An 18,810-nucleotide genomic window follows, 5' to 3' on the forward strand; every position below is an offset into this window, starting at 1 on the left:
TCATCAATGCTTAAACCTGCAACGTTTATCAAATATATTCACCTTAATATGACGCATTCAACAGTATGTAATGCATGTTGCTGATGTCAGGTATATGCAAATGTTGTGGCATAGTGCGTGTTAAAAAGCATCTTGGAGCAGTTGCCAAGATCAAGAGTGTGCACATCATAGCCATACTCTGACAATGAGACTTGTATTCTTAAACTCTCATAATGCCAATGAGAAAAAAAATGCACACAAGTATTAACGATAATTTACTTCGAACCGAAAAGTTTGTAAGTAGAAACTATGCCACTTAAACTAGCTTCAGCTTCAAAAACTGGTTACTTTCACAATAACGTACATAAAATCAGTGGGTACACTGTTAGATGCTTATTGTAATATTTGCATCTTTTCAATACAAAATGCCATACAAAGTAGTGGAAAAAACGGCTCAAGCATGAACTCCCAAAGCTTTACAACTGTCACCATTGCATGCCTTATTGCATTCATGAGTCCAAACGGATAGAATGTCTACTAGGATTTCCCATAGAGGAGCGATGACGACATGGACATCAGCCTTCCTTGCTTACTTCCTCTTCAGCTTTATCCTGTGTGTCCTTTGAGCTTCCATTCAAAAAGATATCCACCGTGTCAGCAAGTATACCCTTGTTCTTTGATGTCTGAAAAATATCTGTGCTCCTTATGCTGGCTCCAAGAGAAGAGCTGCAGCTTGAAATTGATGGGGCAGGAATTCCAGGTTCACAGCTCCCCCCATACAGACCACGACTTCCAGACACCCAAGTTGTAGCTTTAGTGCTTCGCTCCTGGCAAAAATTCTGCAGAGCAATTTAACTCTTTAACATCAGAAAAGATTTCCACACAAATGACCGTATTAGTAGCAATAACAACCAACACATCCATTTGAACTGCGAAAACCAGACAGAAGGTTTGCAAAAAGAAAAATGCAACAATATACTTGGCAGATAGAGAGGCTTACAAGAACACATGAAAGACTACCGCTGGTTAGAATAGCAGGAACCATCCCCAACAAGGGACCACTGTACTGTGGAACCGTATCAAGAATGGAAGATCTCGGGCTCTCCAGCCTTGCACACCAGCTAGTATCTGTTACTTGCTCTGCACCATCTTTTGCGGGTCGGTCATTCGGACAACTGGCTAAAAGGGTTCTAAATCTGCTGTCGAAAAGGAAAGGCTGCACACCATTGGGTTCCCCATGTTCGTCTTCAGATTGACATGGTGTAACTCCAAGACCTTGAAATATACTCAATGCGGGTAATTCTTGTCCATCAGCTATTCTTTCCACACCAAGCAAAATGTTGCTGAGAAAACTGGGAAGCACAGGAGGGATCCCAGAAGAAGCCATGTTAGGAGGTGCACTCACCAGAAAGCTCTGGTTTGCTGATTGAAAATCTATTACAGGTATATGAACAATAGGATCTGAAAAGAAAGAAGGAAGACTGGAAGTCTGCAAAGGTGTTGGGATATTCACTAACGAGCAAACAGGCAATGGGATTGGAGAAATGCTGACCCGGTCAAGACTTATGGTTGTCTGTGATAATATTGCAGAAGATGGCTTAACTGAGAAAAAGGACGAGGAAGATGGCACCGTACTCATCTCACTTGGAGGTGGAAGAAATGGGGGAGTAATGGTATACTGCAAGGCTGAAGACCTCAAAGGACAAGGACAATAGTAAGGAGCTAGAAGAGTGGATGTTGGGATCGGCAAATGAGCAGGCATGGGAGGATGAAGGCCACTTGAACTGAAAGAAGACCCTCCAAGCAGAGATGGAAGCAGATTCGGGGAAGCAGGGAGGCTAGGTTTAGGGAAAGGATCACAATCATTACACAGAAGCCCACACAACTCAGACGCATCAGATGATGAGGTGTTCAAGCCAACACAGTCAGTTCTTGGTCCAACTCTTTCTTCTCTGCTAATGCAAACAGCTACAGAAGTGCTCATGGGTGGCTGACTTACACAACCCAGATCTGGATTGATATGTATGTTAGAGCTACAGTGAGTGTTGGAGAAAGTCAGTGCACTTGCAGAATTAGACTTGTCAAGGCGTCTTCTATGCTTTTCTCTTGAAGATATGATAGATCTAACATTACTCAAACATCTAAAAGCCCCTTCTTTAAATCCACTTGCCCGTGGACTGAGGCTTCCTTGACTTCCACTAGCGGGCCGAACTACGTATTTATTTCCAGTAAGGCGCGGTGACTGCCTTAGACCAGAAAAAGAAGGTAAATTTGAACTTGGTACATTTGTACTTGTATCAGCCGCATTTGTAAGTCGTATCGATGATGAGGATGCTGTACATGACTGTTGAAGCCCAACAGATGTTGAGGTTCCAGCCAAAGCATTTTGTAGCTGACTCACAAAGGAATCCAGTCGAGACTCATGCACACCAGTAAGCTGAGACAATGATGGTCTTCGTGTAAGAAGATCTTTCATCTGCAATTTTATAAGAAACTTGGCAAGTTAGTGAGTGTTAAAGAAAGGGAGAGCTATGCTTCATAATTAATGTTGAAGAGTACCTCAGCAACCAGTTCACTTCCTACAATCTTTGATCTTTCAGATTGCCAGAAAAAATGTTTGCCACCAGGGAGCTTTAAAGCAAAAGATCTGCCAGAAGAATCTGTATTGAGCTTTTCAAGGACCACGTGTGTATCCTCATTCACAGATTTGACAGCAGCAACCCTTTCAATGACACCATTGTCACTGACAAATGAGAGTCGCATTTCAGAACATGGAAGCATTGTCAAGCTCAGATAGCCCCTGCATAGACAACCAAGTACTAATTATTAACAAAATATTACTATTGCTTCTTATAATTCAGACACCAAAGCAACTGCTTGAGCATCTTCCTACTGTTTTTCTTTTTGGAAAATATAGTTATCGTGCCCAGAGTTAACAGACTACAGAGGATCTATTCGAAGTTTCTATTTGTGTTTGCCCACTCCAGGTAATTCGGCTATACTTTCATGGAAGTGATCGCAAGAAAACCATGTGAATCTTTCCTTACAGTCACATAGACAACGAAAATTCATTTGATTTTTACCAAATCACTACCAAATGTGTGCTAAGACGCGCTATTCCTATGTTTGTACAAACATGCTTACCAGTGCAAGTGCAAGCCCATGGGTGTGGGTCATCTATATGTATTATAGATACACATGTAAACAAAAGTTTCAAAGACACCCAAAATTGTTACTGCGCAATAGAAAAATCCGCATCGTTAACAATATTTATATCTTCTAAGAAACCTGAAATGGTGCTTACAAAACTAGCACTGGATGATAGCCCAAGAAGAAATGTCTGCATGTTTTGAACTTTGCAGGCTTGAGAGACACTAGATAACAAAAAGCAAAGTACCAATGAAAAGATCACTCAAGCAAACCACTGTTCCCAACACCCCTGAACAGCAAAAAAGTGACATCCCAGTGAAAAGACCACTCAAGCAAGCCACCTCCTCAAAACTGATTTCAACAACACCCCTCAATAAGCAGGCCCATGATAAGGCAATGGCCAACGAGCTGTGTCGACTAGCATAGTGACAAGCTCAATCAGTGGATTGACTCTCCATACTAATGATCCTAGCACTAAGCACACTCCAGCCAATCCTCTGTGTTACCTCTGCAAGATTAGAGATTCACAAAAAACAGCCCAGACACATTGTTGCATGTCACAAGAGGAAAAAAGTGCCCCTCACCTCATATTTAAACAAAAGGCCTACCTTGAATTGTTGGAAAGTGTTTTTTTTTTTTTGGGGGGGGGAGAGAGAGAGAGAGAGAGAGAGAGAGAGAGAGAGAGAGAGAGATTAATGTCTACAAAAGACCCTCAGGTCTATGAGACCATGAGTGATACAATGATACCATGGGTGAATTGAGCCATGGAAAAAAAAAAGGAAAGAAAATGAAAAAACAACTATCAATAATGTATATGCATGTGATATCAGCATATGACCCTGTGTAGAGTGAGATATGCCGTGATCAGCTAATGACGTTACACACCTCAGCTAGAACTGATCTCATGTCGGAGGGAATGTCAAGCCTCTGTAATGGGAGCATGTTATATCGGCAGAGAATCTCCTATATCTGTCTTTGTCGGATGGAGAGTCGTGGGTGCTCTGGGTCAAGGGCGTCTGGTAAGAAAGCTCGGGCTTACTCACTGAGAACTACTCTTGGGCGCAGAGCCAAAGCACAGGTATGGACGGTGGGCTCTAATGTTGAAGCAGGGGCACTGGTGTGGGTGGTGGACTTAGATGTGGATGCTTGTACAGCGCAGATATTTGTGATGGCTCTCTGAGGGGTGTCCTGTCGAGGCTGCGCCTGTCTCTCAGCGTGCTGCCTTGGTGCTACATCCCTGTGTCGTCTGACCTCCATCAAGAAGGTGCCCAGGCATCTCTGACTGTATCACCTGTGCAAGTTGGCCGAATCCCTCCCGGAAAAGGCAGTGGAATCTCCCCCATGTCTCACAGTAGGCTGGGCAGCTAAACATATAGATCCTCTACCTCTCTTGTGGTACATACTCTGCATATCCTCTCCTCCTGTGAGATATCCTCCGCTGGGTTAGTCTCTGCCCTGAGGCAATGGGAGGATCCAGAGCTGGCCAATCGCGATACCACATAGCATGTGACTTGTATGCTGTTGAGTGTGAAAGAGAGAGAGACACACACACACACACACAGTTTTGTACTAGAGTCTGCAAGGGACAAATTGGCCCATGAGACCAATTGACGAGTAGTATTCTCGTGATGGAAACATCTTGCTAGAAAACATAGAAAAGAAAAGAAAGAGTCCCCTTGAGACCTATCAGATACTGATAAGGTTACTTGATCTCTCTGTAGACTCAAAGAGAGAAAAAAAAGATCTTTTGTACTATTGGTGGACATATCTATGATGTCCAACATGGGTCTCAGAGGGGAGACCCTTTGCCAAATCTCAATTCTCCAGCGTGCCACCCCTGCGCTCCTAGAGGCGAGACTCCTCATCAGTCTCTCTAGCTCTGCCTTGATCTTTGAGTCAAGAAGTGTAACCACGATCGTCTCATCTCCCAATGCATCTCATGAGAAAGAGAGAGAGAGAGAGAGAGATTAACAACTGCAAAAAACTCCAAGGGTCTATGAGACCAAAAGTTACAATGAATCCATGAGTAACTGAATCATGGAATAACAAACTGAAAATGAAACAAGAACTAAACTAAAACTGAGCTATCACTGTCAAAATTGTCAAAGAAAGCCCTATGTGCTACACCTAGGCTCAACTGTAAAAGTGCAATACATCCTTATAAATAGAGATACAATCCACGGGAGCAATAAGCGTGTGGCAAGGTCAAGTGTCAAGGGTGGTCACTAACGGGGCAATAGGTTCCGTATCTGTAACTGTGTACTGGCTGTCTATGTCCACAATTCAGGGTGGTGCACTCCGATATCGCTTAAGGATCTCCCAAAGCTGGAGAGGGGATCATACTCTCAGTCCTCTTGGTTGAGGACATCTGGATCTCCAGACCTTGGGTAGCTCTCTCCAAGGAAACACCGGGGAACCTCAGGGCTTGTATACACTGCCTGGTCTATCTCACCGGCTAGTCATCCTCACATGGCTCTCTCTGGCGCCTGGTGGAGGTGGGTGCAAAGAAGCTCACAATGGATAACTAGGATGTTTGTGTGGGCTGCCTCTGTCTCATGTAAAGTAAATGGTCTATGTGCCGCCTGATCTTTAGTAGGTAAAGCCCCTGATCTGGGTAGTCTAGAACTCTTGTGACTGGCCCAAACCCCTCCTGGAAAACACAATGGAATCTCCCTCTAATCTCATAATACACTGGGCATCTGCACATGTGGTGCTCCTCCGTCTCCACCTCCAGTGTGCATTGCAAGCAGATCCTGTCCTCCCTGGGGATATCTGCTGCTCTCTTTGTCTCCACCCTGAGCTGGTGAGAACTGGCCAATAGCAATCCTCATGGCATGTGACATGTGCCTGAGCATGTAACGGGGCTCCTGATGAAACCACCTGGCCTGAACTGTAGGCAGCTTTCATGATAGAACTGCATCTTAGTGCCAAGCTGTTGTAGTGCTGCCCATGTGATGTGTGTCTCTAGTCTAGATAGATCTGTACGGATGAGGTGATTAAAGTCTTGGTGGGTGAGTTGTAGAAGAGGAGCATCAAGGCTGTAGTGGAAAGGAGGTAACCGGTCTATATGCAACCCATGTGCCTGAAATCATTGTGTGACCCTGGCTGCTGGCATACCAAGTCTGTGTGTGTTTGCTAGGTGGCGTGATGATTTGAGTGCCAGCCTAGGGAGCCTATCTTCTCTCAAACTGTAGACCCTCTGTATATATGAGAGAGAGAGAGAGCGAGTGCCAGCACACATGGCAACTTATATCACCCTATGACAAAGACAGCATGTATAAAGTTGGTGACTTTAACACATGTCTAGTGACTGGAGTGAAGTGTATACTTCCACTAAGTTGCTTTGGCAAGCTCCATCATCTCATTCTCATGAAGGAAGCAAGATGCCTACACCAATGTGTGTGTGTGTGAGAGAGAGAGAGAGAGAGTGTGAGAGACACACAAAAACAAAGTTCTATTAACATCTGCGGAAAGCCAAAATGACCTATGAGACTAAATACATAAATGAAGACCATGAAGGTCTTATGCCGACCGTAGTCTGAAAAAGGAACATAAAAACCAAACTTCAAAACTAAAAAGTGATAGTGTTCATCAATGTTGACAGTAATTGCCACTTGAGAACCGGCTAGCTTGGTTTGGGAAACTTTGGATGAGGGCTTTTCAATCACGGAAAAAAAAGTCATTTTCCTTCTTTACTTTACGTACCACTTGAACTTTAGCGAGTTTGATACCACCTTTTTGCTTCAATTATCTGCAACTGCAATTCACCTTCAGTTTCCCAGCTGCTTAAGGATGTCCACCTTGTTACCTCTAGTATCGTAGGTGAGGACTGCATGATTACCTATTAATTCAAACTTTGTTATTGCATACCATTTCCATTAGGTTCCTGGGGTTCTTGAATGATGATACAATGACTCGAAATAATCAAACCCATCATTAATCCACAATTGTAATCCTCCAACTCGGATTTTCAAAGCCACTAACTCCATTCATTTGTCTTAATCAATTTTGGTTGCGGCCACCGTTCTCATGCTACTCTCTTGAAGATCCTTCACCCCTTCCTACCTTGGGCATCATGTCACATGCATACTTTAATCAGGTTGCATGGACATGATCCTCACCAGTAGTCACCTAAGGGTCAGGACATTTATGAGGAGGGGGGGTCACATGAAAGAAGAGAAGTTGCAGTGCCAGTTGCCAACACAGAAAACAGGACTTTCTGGATCCTCAACTTGCAGCTTCCATGTGTGAATTCCCCTTGCTCTAGTCAAGGACAGTAGATCAGTAATTGCATTATGCATTGTAGCAAAGTTTCACAGCATACAGTTGCACATCTGAGTTAAGATGTGTGTTTTCCATTGTATATATTCATTCAAGTATCAATGATATACAGTAGTAGGTCAGGTAAAGTCTCCTCTTCTCCTGTCTCCTTCTCTATATTTTCATTATGCAAGTGGATTAGCGTTTTCTTAATCAGTATTAATTAGCATGCATTAATCACGCTAGGCTTCCGCAATCATGTCACACCCCCATTCTCCACACCTCACGTAAAAGACCCTCTTGACTATCATGGAATCAATCAAATTATATACACAACTTAGCCAAATACAAGTATAAAGAAAAAGCCAGCGGCCAGCCAAGTACAAGTATAAAGAGAAAACCTATGGGTACAGTCCCTTATTTGAGTGGCAGTATCAGTTGAGCTTTGCACTTAGGCAAGATACCAAAAGACTTAGTATATACCTAGATGAATCCAGGAACATGCCCAAATTCACCTTTTAGGAACGTGCATGTTATATACTCATGGTAGTCAACCCACAAGACCATATAACTATCAACTCCATTATGCATAGTATGGACTAGATACTACGACATCCCCACTAACGTCATCAGTGCCCAATAGTGGGTGTAGAACTCTATATCAAGATATGCTCTCACACACGCACTCCACAGACACACATAAGAGCATATATTCACACAAAGCCCTTCGTACTAAGTTTCTGTCAGACCTCCGGAGATGCACGGCAGACTCGGCTATAACGAAGCCTAGCACTAAAGAGAAGTAGCAAATAGAAAGAATTAATACAGCACATAAGTAGTTGATAGGGCCGCTAAAGATAGAAAGAATTAGCACAATATCAACTGGCCACAACTCGGATGAAAACTTCACAATGTGGGCAATATTATGAAATAAAGATATTAATTTGGGCAAGCCAGGATGAAACTCCCGTCCAAAAAGTGTCAAGAATAATTTGTGCCTTGAGTGTAATGTATAGACTGCAGCACAATTCAAACACTCAGGACAACCAGAGGGCATGCAGACAACACTGGCAAAAAATGATTCAAATCAGAATGCAAAAACAGCATCATAGTTCAGTTTCTAGAAAATGAAAGATCAATGAATCAAAATAGGTTGCAACCTTTAAAAAATGCAACAGGTTGTCCTTGTAGAAATCACAGCAGATTGCAAGATAGATTGCAAAACTTGCTAATCAAATTGAGAGTAAGAATGATGTTGTTTAAGAGGCTCACCCACATGGACCCCTTTATATACAGTATACTAAAGATGAACATTCACGTATCTTTATAGAATACCGAACATCAAGCTGTAGCAAATCCAAACTCAATCATGGCAGACAATGAAGAGTCACAACAAACTGCAGATTTATCCAAAACAATGCATGCACTGCTACAATTCTACTTGGCAGAACCAAAGCCAACAATTCTGATCCTGGATTGCGAGGCACTTGTATGCAAAAGAAGCAAGTCCACGTAGAAATCCATAAACTCCTTGCAATGAGGAGCTTATACACTTATGGCTAAGAGTGACTAACTTCAAAAAAGTGCAAAAAAGGGAAGAAACAGGAAACCAGCGACAACAGGAGTGCCTATTGGACAGTGGTTCATACAAGTACCTAAGGACTTGACACCAAGCAGGCATTCCCATGTGAATCTGCCGTTAAGTAGCAAAAAACATCCAGCTGATTGATCAAAAGGGATGATGTTACAAGCAGGTGAGCAGCAAACATATCAGGTAGTCAACAGTTCATGTGAGGTACAATTATGTACCAAATTCTGCAACATATATAAGCAAGAAAAGTTCAGGTAATTGTTCTGACTTATAATGGACAGTACCATCGCAATTTTCCAAACATTAAAAGGACTTATGAAGCTTCGAACCAGCAATGCCATCATGGTAGACATCCCTGCTGACATAATGCCCAAGAGAAGGTGCAGGTTATATGTATAAAGGTATGACCATCCTATTGTTGAAAATAAAAGCATTAACAATGGCGCAAATATTATCAAGGTATAGAAAGTGCCTTATAGAAGCAAAGACTTGTCGAACAACTGGGGGGGGGGGGGGGGGGGATGGGGAGCGGGGGGAGAGAGAGAGAGAGAGAGAGAGAAATTTTTATTAATGTCTAACAGAAGACCACAAGGATCTATTAGACGATGGTACCATCACTATACATCTACAATACCTCGTGGCAAAAAAGGGTCAATAACGTGTTGTCTCTGGTGCATTTTCTTTCCGATTGCCCCAAACTTCAGTCATTTACGAATGATGGGTCTTGTTAGCAATATCTAAGTATTGATGGATGTTGTACATTGTAGTTTGACTTGTATCGTTTTCATAGCCTTGCTTGCCCCTTTTTGCCAACTTTTGGTTTGAGTATGTCCATTGTCAACATCCACTAAGTTTAACATTATTTTTCCTACTGTAAGATTTGGATTGTGAGCATATGCAAGGGCTATCACAGTTCTCATCCTCTTGATGATCTTTCAAAAGCTCCTTCGCATCTCATGTTTATGACATTCTCTGTTTTGTTTTTTCGTTTTTTTTTTGGGGGGAGGGGTGGGGCATGTTGACTCGGACATGTATCCTTTGCACTTTACAAATGTACATTCAAAAAAAAATTTGTGCCGCATGTAGAGTCTATCAGAAAGCATATGCAGCACAGTACAAGTCCCACACCTGCTGCTCAAGACTAATGCAAGTTTAAGTCAAATGGACCAATTGGGACACGATGGCACCAAACCATCTACAAACAAGTGTGGCTCAAGGTGGAACCCTAGGGATAATGATTTAAAAACTTGAAATTTTCCATATATTGATATGAGGTTGTCAGAATACGCAGCGGAGATGATGACCAGATCTGGGAACACGAGAGAAAAAAACGCAGGCAGAAAAACAGCACAAGAGAGAGAGAGATGTAGGCGTGTAACTCTGCTCTGATATACACAAGAAGATCCCGAATATGATACAAAGAGTGGTATGGGGCTGGGGGCCTATATATATGCCCCCACATCGGCAGTCGGCCTGCTGTAGGGCAGCCGACTGGACACAAGAACCTCCACGACTGGATAATCACAGTCGGCCAGCATCAGAATGGGTCGGCCAGCACCAGAAGAGTCCCACGACTCATGCACTGCAGTCGGCCATGTCACAGATGCAATCGGCCAGGCTCAGGGTCCTCCTGCCACTACTAGACTGCCTCCCATGCCACAGAAAAATGGGAAAAAATAGGGGAAAAATGCGGGGAGTGAGGAAAAATGATAAAACACCTGATAAGGGCGGGCACACCCACAACAAAGGCCTTGGTGTATAAATCTAGACAGGAGATGACTTCTAACACCCCCTCTCAGCTCCTGGCTGTGAAACCAACCACAAGGAGCTGGGGTGACGCCCGGGCAAGTCCTGAGAGAGCGACTTCGTGAAGAGGTCCACCGTACTGTCCTCCGTCAAACAGAACTCTAGCAAGATGTCATCAGCAATGATCTGTTCACGAACAAAGTGCCTCTGGATGACCATGGGTTCCTCCAGTGGAAGCCCAAACCTGCAATGTAACCTCCTGCTGCTCCGTAAAACTGCTCTTGGGCCATAAGTAGATCTCCTCGTGTCCGGATCTCTTCCCCAAACTGAGTCACTCCAACCGTGGAGTCGGACTCCATCCAACAATCCCCCTCCTGTGTAAAAGAATCCATGATCCTTCGCATGCCGCAGAAACCCCAGGAAACACAATCCTGCCTCCCAAAGAGTCATCCGCAACCATGAGCTCAACTGCCTCATCAGGAAGCTCCCGTCCAATCTGGTGTCCATCAACCAGATCAATGAACCATACATCTGAGTCACAGAGACATCACACTGCTCACAAGGATCAACACCTGTTACAGTGCACAAACAAGTCCTGGAAACCTGATGAAACCTGTCAACCACCCCCTCTGAATCCGGAACCACTAAGCTTGGAGAAACCACCTCCTTCTGCAAGTAAGCACCTGCCACCTACCTGGCTTTCCAAAAGATCCCTGTGGAAAGAACATCCTCAACTACTGGAAGTTCTATGTCCCGAACACTACGAGACATCAGAGCATAAGTGACCTGTTCAGCTTCCTCTGACTGACGAACACAAGAACTACCAACATCAGTACTGGAAAGTTCCTGCCAATTGCTGCCAATAGGCAAGCTATCCACCATTTGGTCCCGGAAAGCCCGCACCTGCAGCGTATCCACACTTAAGTGGCCATTACCAAACTGCCACTCATCACAAACCTGAGGACCTGGGAGAGAGAGTGCTGAAAGCTTGTAAACTCCATTCTCCACTCCGCCTTCCCAAACCACTTGGCCTGTTGCTTTGTCTCGGAGAGCAACAAAATGCTCATCAAACTCCACCCGTACGCCAGTCTTGCAAACCTGATGCACTGACAACAGATGAAAACCAAGTGTCATGGCCCTGTGAAAATGGAACAGCACAAGTGTGGGCATGGTGGTTGCAAAGTCAGAATATTGAATGATTCACATGGGGGGTGCCCGGACAGAGTTAAAGATGTATGGACATCCCTAGGTGTGAAGGGGGGGAACTAGAACATTAAACTTTTAATGTTTATTAAAGTTGCCCGTAGGCCTTAGTGGCCCCTAGGGACTTTAATAACTTTTAAAGTGGGAGGGGCCCTAGGATTATTATGGAGAGGGGGCTACTCCACTTTTGGAGTGTGTGCTTCTCTCTCCCCTCTCTCTCTCTAGCTTTTGGAAAACGTGGAGGTACATGCTAGTTCTCAAGCGTGGAAAAGCTGAGGAGAAGGAGTCGACTGCTGATTAGGGCTGCTGCTGCTGATTTATGTGTGCTGTGTGCTGGAGCAGGCCGTACAGCAGCTGTACAGGTCTGTACGACAGCAGGTACTGCTGTGGACAGAGGCGGCGTTGAGCTGTGGAGCAGAGACAGGCTGCAACAAACAACAGGCGGCTGCAGAGCGGCTAAACTCAGGCAGTACAGGCTGTACGACTGCAAGTACAGTTCTGTACTTCTGCAGGTACACTGTACGGCCAGATCAGGTGCAAGTACAGGTGCTGGGCATCACTGTTGCAGGCCAACCAGCATCACAAACAGCAGGCGGCTACTACTGGCTGCGCAGGTACAGGTGTGTACAAGTGCTGGCTGCAGGCGGCGTATGCAAGGACAATTCCTGGCACGTATCCCGAGGCAGTACAGACCGGTACAGGGCTGTTTTTCAGATCTGTACAGTCAAGTACAGCATATAGTTGGATGCAAGGAGGGTGGTACAGACAAGTACGTACATGCGTGTGAAGCAGGGTTGTGGAAACAAGTGCCTGCAAGTACAGATTGGTACCGTTGCTTCCTCCAGTGCAAATACACGGGCTGATTTTGGTAAGCTCCGCATCTGTTCATCTATCTCTCTTTCTACTGCTTGATGTCTGTTGCAGATTTGAGTTATCTGGCCCCTTGTGAGAGGAGGGGTATGGCAGATTGACAAGGGTTGAGACAGAGGTTGAACAGTACATGTATGTATGAGCTGAGATGTTGAATCATGTGCTTGAGTTATGCCAGATGTATGCTCATGGCTGCCCTGCTTAGTGGTCTTGGCTGATCAGAGGGAGGCACAGTGTGTTATTTTGAGACACAGATCTATGTGCATGGATCCTCTGTGCTAAGAGGGATTGTGGGCCGTCAGATTGGACATACAGGTGTAATCTCTTGGCTGATTTTTGGTTGTACTCAGCCTTTCATACTTTTGGAATTGAATAAAGAAATACCGCAAGGGGCGCCAAGCTTTGGGGCCAACAGGTGTCGCTTTGTTTTCAGATTTGGGCACTCTAGCTCCAATCTTTTCTGTTTTCATATCTAGACTTCAAGTGGACGGGTGACTGCTAGTCTACCGCACTCTGGGTTCTATCAGAGGCCGGTTTCACCAAGTGCCAGAACATACAACACCTGGGAGGAATGCTTCCCCCCTCTGCCATCGGAAACTATCTCCATCCTGCCCTCACTGTGAACTGGGATAGTGGACGTATCCCCAGTAAGAATATGACCAAAAAGCCTGCAAAGATTCTATAAACCGGAACGGGAAGGAGTCATGTGCCTTGAAGCACTACTATCGAGAATCCACTCCCGAGTATCCGTTGCGGAGAGTCCTCCAATCTCCTCCGTGCCTGAAGAAAATGAAACGTCGGTGTCCATCACCTTCAGGTGCACAAAAGCCGGAGTCTTCATGATTGCTGCTGAGGAATCTTCACCCTTCTCGGTCTTCCGCTTGGGACACTGCCTCCAATAGTGGCCTTTCTCGCCACAATCATTACAGGTCCTCTCTGCCTTCAGTTTCTCGCGGTCAGCATCGGACTTCTTCTCAGAAGACTTCTCCGATGAAGCCTTCCCTTTGCCTGAGTTACGGCCTTTCGACCGTTGGCCAGTAAAGGCCTCCGAACCTCCACCCTGAGGAGGGTTCGTGAATCGTTCCTCCTGGTCATGGCTGCCCTGCTTAGTGGTCTTGGCTGATCAGAGGGAGGCACAGTGTGTTATTTTGAGACACAGATCTGTGTGCATGGATCCTCTGTGCTAAGAGGGATTGTGGGCCGTCAGATTGGACATACAGGTGTAATCTCTTGGCTGCTTTTTGGTTGAACTCAGCCTTTCATACTTTTGGAATTGAATAAAGAAATACCGCAAGGGGCGCCAAGCTTTGGGGCCAACAGGTGTCGCTTTGTTTTCAGATTTGGGCACTCTAGCTCCAATCTTTTCTGTTTTCATATCTAGACTTCAAGTGGATGGGTGACTGCTAGTCTACCACACTCTGGTTTCTATCAGAGGCCGGTTTCAAGGTTCGCCGGGACCAATCATCAACTTTCTGAAGGGGGTGAGCTCGTGGTTGCTTTGAAGAAAGCCATCGCTGAAAATTCAGCAAACATGTCTGATACAGAGGATGAGTACTTCTATCATGAAGAAGAAGAGCAAGACACCTCTCCTGAGAGAGATGTATCCGAGGATACTCATGCAGGAGAACAAGCTACAGATATTGAGCAATATGAGGATGTAACACAGTCAGAAGATGTACTTAGTAAAGAGGATGATGATGCTCGGTTCAAAGATCGTTTAGCTGGTGTTATGGATACTTTTATGTAGCTCACACAGAGTGAGAGATTTGCTGAATTTATGAGATCCCGTACAGAGCCCGAGAAAAAGAAGAAGAAGGTTCGTTCTAAGAATCTTCCACAGGGTCATAGTGGTGCCATCCCACAGGAACCATCTTTTGGCCAGTTTCCGAACATGCAGCATGCTTATGGTGCAAACTCTCAGAGTTCCTTCTATGGACAGCCACCTATTCCTCAGCAGAATATGCATCCAGGTTATTTTGGTGGTGGCTCAGTGTTCCAATCCATGACTGGGGGTTACCCTCAGGGAGGCATGGGTATGCACGGGCCTTTTGGAGCTAATTTTCAGCCTGGTATGCAGGGGAATATGTATGGTGATATGCAGTCCGGTATGCAAGGAAATATGTTTGGAGGCATGCAACCTGGGATGCAAGGCAATATGTTTGGTGGTATGCAGCCAGGTATGCATAATGGAATGTTTGGAAACATGGCTGGAATGTATGGTATGCCTGGTGTGGGAATGGGAAATGTTGACCCAATGATGGGCATGAATGTTGGGGGCAGCAATCTTGCGAAGCCACTTCCATATGATAATCTAACGCCTATGGGAAAGGCGAAGGATTACAAGGAAGGGGGAGCTGCAGTGAAGTTTGATACATTCAGTGGGGCCAAGGATAAACTTAAAGCACTTACCTTTTTACAACAGTTTGATGCTGCTTTTTCTGGTGGGAATTACACAGAGTCCTCTAAGGTGAGGAAAGCTACCACTTTTCTCAAGGGCAATGCTTTGCAGTGGTGGTCTACTCTTCTTTTGCAGGGCATAGCACCCACTACATGGGTCCAATTCAAACAGGTTTTCTCTTCCGTATGGCTCACATCTACATTTGAGGTGGATGTTATGACCGCATGGCACAAATTGGATGCTTCAAAGTGTGATAATTTGGAGGATTATAACAAGAAGTTTTGGGAAGCATTACTCCCAGTGACTTCTTATCGTGCGGTGCCATTATCTGAGCAGGTAGAGAAGTATTGTTGTGGGCTGCCCAAGGAGGTGCGAGATTATTGTATCAAGACGAGTAACGAACATGTCACAGATGATTGAAAATGCTATGACAGCTAATGCGTTACTCACTGGTGGATCATCTGGGTTTAAAGGCAGTAAGAAATTGAGCAAAAAAGCTGAAAAATTTGGGCATGCTTCTCGTGATGCTAAAGGGTCTTCTGAGACAAAGTATAAGAAGTTGCCAATGCCCAAGAGGACTTCTGAGGAAAGACAGGCTTTGAGAGATGCTCATAAGTGTTTTTACTGTAGTGAAGAGGGGCATATGTCATTCAATTGTCCCAAAAGGACTCTGACAATAAAGGAGAGCCCAAGTCAAAGAAACCAAAACCTTCTGCAGGCTTAGTTCTTGATCTTGTGGGGGAACAGCCAGGTAGTGAAGCCACAGAGTTGTGCAGGGCATGGGGCAAAGTGAGAGATCAGAATGCCTTGATCTTCTTTGACACAAGTGCTAGAGCCAACTTCATTTCACCAGATTTGGCTGGGCGATTGCGGATTCGCGCAGAGGAGATGGGGCCGTTACATGAGGCTAATATGGCTTGTCCAAGGTATGCAGAACCCGTTACTCCTATCATTGGGAAGCTTCGGCTTCATTTGCAGGGTTATGTGGACAGCGAAGAGTTCTTCATCATGCCTTTGGATGGCTATGATGTTTTGTTGGGGATGCCATGGTGCCACAGAGTACATGCGGTGGTGGATACTTACAATAGGAAAATCACTCTGACTCATAGAGGGAAAGAACTTGTATTGGATGTAAAACTCAAAGGGGAATCTGTTCCTATTGTATCCGCTTCGGCGATTTCATCAGTAATGAAAAAGCATCTTTCCGCGTACTTGATTTATGTAACGGATGCACAGGATGATGAGTCTAAGTCTAATTTGTCTATGTTAGATAAGGACAGGACTGATTTCTTATGTGGGTTTCAAGACTGTTTTTCCGAGTCATTACCATGAGAACTTCCTCCTGAGAGGCCAGAAGATCATGCCATTGATCTGATTCCTGGTAGTACTCCACCGAATAGACCGCCGTACCGTGTTAGTGCAGCCCAACAGGAAGAGATTATGAGTCAGGTGCAGGAGCTTTTGAATAAAGGGTTGATACAGCCTAGCTCATCACCCTTTTGCTCACCTGTGCTCTTAGTGCAGAAGAAGGATGGTTCTTGGCGCATGTGTATTGATTACAGGGCGCTGAACAAGAATACCATCAAGAATCGATTCCCCATACTGAGGATCAATGACATCTTGGACCGCTTACAGGGCTCCACAGTTTTTAGTCGTATTGACTTGAAAAGCGGGTATCATCAGATATGCATTAGACCCGAGGATGTGCATAAGACAGCATTCCGAACCACGTTTGGGTTGTATGAGTTCTTGGTTATGCCCTTTGGTTTGACAAATGCGCCTGCCACATTTAACAGAATGATGGACAGGATTTTCAGGCCTCATAGAGAGTTTGTGGGCACATTCTTTGATGATATGATTGTGCATTCACAAACTGAGGAAGAGCATAGAAGGCATTTGGCCATTGTGTTTGCAGAACTCAGAAACCATAGGCTGGTTGTTAATGGCAAGAAAAGTGAGTTCTTTTTGCAAGAGATACATTTCTTGGGGCATATTGTGTCTGCGCTTGGAGTCCGTATGGATCCAGCAAAGGTGGAAGCAATACTTAATTGGCCAGCTTTGAGGACCGTGCATGATGTACGCAGTTTTCTAGGATTGTGTTCCTATTACAGGCGGTACATACGGCACTTTGCTGAAATTGCTTCGCCTCTTCATGCTTTGACGAAGAAGGCAACTCCGTTTAGATGGGCTGATCGGGAAATTACAGCATTCAAAAAGCTCAAAGAAAAGCTTACTTCGGACCCAGTATTGGTGTTACCGGACCTCCGAAAGGCTTTTGTTGTCCAGTGTGATGCATGTGGAAGTAGCATTGGTGCAGTTCTCATGCAAGAGGGACATGTCATAGCCTATGAGAGTAGAATATTGCAAGATGCCGAGAAGCATTTACAGGTTTATGAGAAAGAGATGTTGGCTGTAATTCACGCTCTTTCTACATGGAAACACTACTTGCTTGGGGCTGATTTTACTGTACAGACAGATCATCAAACCTTGCGTTATTTCCTCACGCAGACTAAGCTTTCAGAGAAGCATATGCGTTGGGCAAACTTTTTGTCAATGTTTCACTTCCAGATTGTGCATGTGGAAGGCAAAAAGAATGTAGTGGCAGATGCTTTGTCACGCAAGCCACAGGTCTCTGCAGTTTCACTTGCTTATCATCATGAGCTTGATGAAATGAAAGAGCAGTATGCCCATGATGAGGACTTTGAAAAGTTGTATGATCAGATGTCTGAGGGTCAGCAGCATGAGCATTATACTCTCAGAGATGGGTTTTTATTGATGCATGGCAGACTGTGTGTTACCAGGCCATTGCGACTCAAGGTTCTGATTGACAGTCATGCTCCACCGTATGCAGGTCATAGAGGTATTGACGCCACGGTCAAAGCAGTGGAGACTTTCTTTTATTGGCCAACCTTGAGAAGAGATGTTGATGCCTTTGTGAGGCAATGCATCGTATGTCAGAAGGTAAAGTTTAACCGTCAAAAGACACCAGGGTTATTACAGCCTTTACCTATTCCAGATAGACCTTGGGAGAGCATTGCCATGGATTTTATATTTGATCTTCCACGGACACAAACGGGAAATGATGGCATCTGGACTATCATATGCAGGTTCAGTAAGCAGGCTCATTTCATTCCCGTGCGTAAGACGATCAAAGTGGATCATATGGTGAAGTTGTTCATGGCGAACATCTTCAAGTATCATGGCTTGCCTACATCTATCATTAGTGACCGTGATCCACGGATGACGAGTTTGTTCTGGAGAGGATTGTTTGACAACATGGGTACAACTCTCAAGTTTTCATCGTCATTTCATCCACAGACAGATGGTCACTCAGAAGAGGCTAACTCTACAGTATTGGATCTTCTCAAGTGTTATGTGTCAAAGCACAAGTAACAATTTAAAAGTATCTTCCTTTGGTGGAGTTTGCATATAACAACACTGTACATACCTCGACAGACAAGGCGCCTTTTGAGATTGTAGAAGGAGGGAAGAAGGAACGACCCATTTTGCATACAAAGGATAAGATCTTTAAGGCTGATCAGTATGTAGAGAGTCTAGATGAAGCTTATCGGAGAGTTAAGTTGGCACTCCAAAAAACTCAGCAGAAGCAAAA

General features: G+C 44.7%; 1 protein-coding gene across 1 annotated transcript in view; it reads right to left on the minus strand.

Annotated features, from left to right (window-relative positions):
- Positions 1–231: 231 nt before the first annotated feature.
- Positions 232–18,810, minus strand: part of LOC147633036 (uncharacterized) — a 46,906-nt gene continuing 28,327 nt past the window's right edge. The window contains exons 3-5 of the mRNA XM_086806035.1: positions 2,539–2,779; positions 980–2,455; positions 232–818 (exon numbers count right to left, since the gene is read on the minus strand). Of these exons, the coding sequence (XP_086662161.1) occupies positions 555–818; positions 980–2,455; positions 2,539–2,779 (1,981 nt within the window). The 3' untranslated portion in view covers positions 232–554. The remainder of the gene's footprint in view (positions 819–979; positions 2,456–2,538; positions 2,780–18,810) is intronic.

This window comes from Cibotium barometz, chromosome 12 (assembly GCF_041138505.1).
Source record: "Cibotium barometz isolate CiBa-2024 chromosome 12, ASM4113850v1, whole genome shotgun sequence".
Taxonomy (NCBI): Eukaryota; Viridiplantae; Streptophyta; class Polypodiopsida; order Cyatheales; family Cibotiaceae; genus Cibotium; species Cibotium barometz.